Genomic DNA, 3325 nt, shown 5'->3' with positions numbered 1-3325 from the left:
TGTCACCTACGCGAGCATGATGGCCTTTGACAACTCTCGTCATCATATTTACATAATCCTACAGAACCCTCAGAATTACACTCCTAACACCCTGTGGTGCACAAAACTCTGCGTTTGGTGATTCTGCATGAAAGTCAAATTAAATACGAAAGTAGACTGAAACTATAGTAACAGATACAAATCTAGGCATGCTATAAGAAGTAATGTAGCTTCACCCACTGACATCCTGGCTTTAGTAATCTGGGCTCATGAATTCAACTAAACTGAGCTGTTATAAAGCAGATAAACTGAAGTGTGTCATCAAAATACATACAAAGGGAAGAAAACGAAACAAAGAAAAGGAGAACAAAAATAATGATGAGAACAAGGATCCTGACACCTGCAGGGCTCCATAGGATCCTACCATTATGTTTACATCTATTTCATACTAATCACACATAGCTCATATTCCTGCTGATGATTTTCCAGTCGTCATTCATTTCAATAAGATTTTGAAAATCTGCTTGCGGACTTGAAGCTTTTAAGAAATTATCATTATCCCTTCTCTTACTGACAGTGTAATGTGTTTGATAGAAAGTCACTCCCCCTTCGCCACAAAAAGCACCACTTCCTGAGGAGTGTGTGTGTGTGTATGTGTGTGTGTGTGTGTGTGTGTGTGTGTGTGTGTGTGTGTGTGTGTGTGTGTGTGTGTGTGTGTGTGTGTGTGTGTTTGTGTGTGTGTGTGTAAGCATATAGCCATTAGTGGTACTGTTTCCTCTATTCTAAGAACAACACACGTGAAATAACAAGATGACACCTGTGCATTCACACTAGGCACCCAGCGGTAATACTTCTGACTCTGAAGGCCACAGGCAAAAAAACAAGCTTTCATGATGTTGGTGAAGAATGAACAACCTGCAATTGAATGTTACACATGTCCATACAAGGTATAGACAAAACAAAGATATACACTGTATGTTTGTCACTAAACTGGCCAAAGATGTTTCAGCATCTGCCCCAGGAGCATCTTCATGAAATAAGCACAGAATCTGGGGGGTTAGAGCCAATGCCACATCATCTGTGTGTGTGTGTGTGTGTGTGTGTGTGTGTGTGTGTGTGTGTGTGTGTGTGTGTGTGTGTGTGTGTGTGTGTGTGTGTGTGTGTGTGTGTGTGTGTGTGTGTGTGTGTGTGTGTGTGTGTTGAAGAGGTGTATTGTGGTTAACCCATCAGTATGAACATACAATCTCCCACACCTTCTTTCGCCTCTGCACAACATTCAACTCGACTAAAGCTACCAAGGCACGGAGAGCTATTTATTGCCATCCTCCTAGTGTCTCTGTGCACTCACACACATACACACAGAAAGAAAGAGAGAGAGAGGGGGAGAGAGGGAGAGAGAGAGAGAGAGAGAGAGAGAGAGAGAGAGAGAGAGAGAGAGAGAGAGAGAGAGAGAGAGAGAGAGGGGAATGTAAAAATATTCCTAACCTCAAGAAGTTTCACACTGTGAACATGAAATCCCTAACTGTTGTGACTACAGACATTTAAAGCAGCTACCTGAACATGACTGGAGCACAACACAGTGCAGAGTAGAACGACGCACAATCCTTTACAATTACATCAAGCAGTAACTTACAATGGAAGCCCAGTCCAAGATCACAGTGTAGCCATTGAAACATGCTGTCTTAACACCTACAGGGCCGTCGTTTGTGTCACACCTCTGGTTATACTACAACTTTCCTTTTCTGCTCAGGCAACCGCTCACTCGCTGAGCAACAATGGCTGCTAAAGTAGGCGAGTGATGGGGAGTGCACTGTGGTCCACCTCAAACACTCATCGTCTCTTCCCCAGGGGTGTCAGAGTGAAACTTTCTCTTCCTACTCGTTGTAAATAGCTGCTGTCTATGACACTTTTTTCACCATTGCACTGTTTTATCAACGAGGTAATGCGGTGGGGAAAAACTGTAGGCCCCTAAAGGTTCCACCAGAAAGCCCACCATGATATGTAGTCATGGCAATGGGAGGTGGAACACAGCTAGATAGATTATTACTCACGTTTGTGGTTCTGAGTCGGTGGGGACATTTTGCTTGACAGCTTTTATAAAAAAAATCTTTCAAGATGGGACTTGAAAGGTTTTGTTTGATTAAAATGAAACTAGTGAGTGACAGTTGCAGATATGACTCACCAGACACCAGAGTTACAGAATGTTCTCTATCTCTTTCTCTTTATTTTAATATCTCTATTGACATTAAAGGCTAAATTTTATTCCTATTATATCACAAGTTGGTCTCTGGCTAATGGCGGCACATTCACACATGATACAAACAAGCATTGAAAATACTCCCTGTCAAATATCTTCATCTTTCACAGTTTTGTGGCCCTTTTTGATGCTAGTCTAATGTCAGGAACAATTACAAGACATCTGAACAATGTTGGATGTAGCTTGATTCACACTTTGACCGTGTGTGGTAGATGGAAAAACAATGTTCCATTCTTATCAACAAAAGACGGCAGAAAAGTGTCCAACCGCAGATGTAAGATGGTGCAAACATGCAACCACTGAAGTCAGTTTCAGAACTGCGTCACATTTAAGGGTGCAGTTTCATTTTCACAATATGTATCTTTTATATCTATACTATTTATTTATATCTTACTGTTACAATCTCTGATGTGGATCTTCTGCCGTTCACATTACATACAATACTTCTCTTCACTCTGATACTCACTGTATTTCTTGCCATTGGACTAAGGATTGAACATTTGTGTTCTAACTAATCCAGGCACAACCATATTTGCACGGTCCAAGATAAATAAGAGAATAAATAATTCCAAAAGGCAAATTTTTCCGGACATAAGGCCGTTGGGAGTGCATAAAGTGACATCAAGTCCTGACATAGAGTTAAGTCGGCAATTGTGTGTGATCTTATTCCAGAGATATTACATTGGATTATAAAGTTTTTTTGTACACAATATAAAAAAGCTATTGTTGTGCATAATAGCTTTATTTCTAAGTAACTTTAAAACAGATAAATGATTGTGTATGTGTCTCTTATATGAAAGAAGATAGAAGAGATGTGGAGCTTTTTCACCATTTTTTAATAACACCATACATACATGTTTATATTCATGGAGAGTATGAAATATATTTATAATTGAATAATATAATGATAATGTAATTTTAGAACAAGCAGTGGCACAATAAAAGGTATAATCAATATAGCTTCAGCTGAGTGAGGTAAGGTGTGTGTGCAGAAAACAAAGGTTTGTTAGTGAATGAATGTTAGCTTTGGATGAGCCGCCACAGTGTGTGAGGATGAGATATTGTCCCGGTGGCCGTGGTGGCGTGAGG

At 40.2% G+C, this 3325-nt stretch overlaps 1 protein-coding gene across 1 annotated transcript in view; it reads right to left on the bottom strand.

The window, feature by feature from the left end:
- Positions 1-3057: 3057 nt before the first annotated feature.
- LOC142994174 (monocyte chemotactic protein 1B-like) overlaps positions 3058-3325 on the bottom strand; it is a 1008-nt gene continuing 740 nt past the window's right edge. The window contains exon 3 of the mRNA XM_076144892.1: positions 3058-3325. This exon is cut by the window's right edge and continues 109 nt beyond it. Coding sequence (XP_076001007.1) covers positions 3257-3325 — 69 coding nt within the window. The 3' untranslated portion in view covers positions 3058-3256.

The sequence above is a fragment of the Genypterus blacodes genome, unplaced genomic scaffold, assembly GCF_046128005.1.
Source record: "Genypterus blacodes isolate CSIRO-AG114 ecotype Tasmania unplaced genomic scaffold, CSIRO-AGI_Gbla_v1 ptg000029l_1, whole genome shotgun sequence".
NCBI lineage: Eukaryota > Metazoa > Chordata > Actinopteri > Ophidiiformes > Ophidiidae > Genypterus > Genypterus blacodes.
This window is presented reverse-complemented; position numbering and strand designations above follow the sequence as displayed.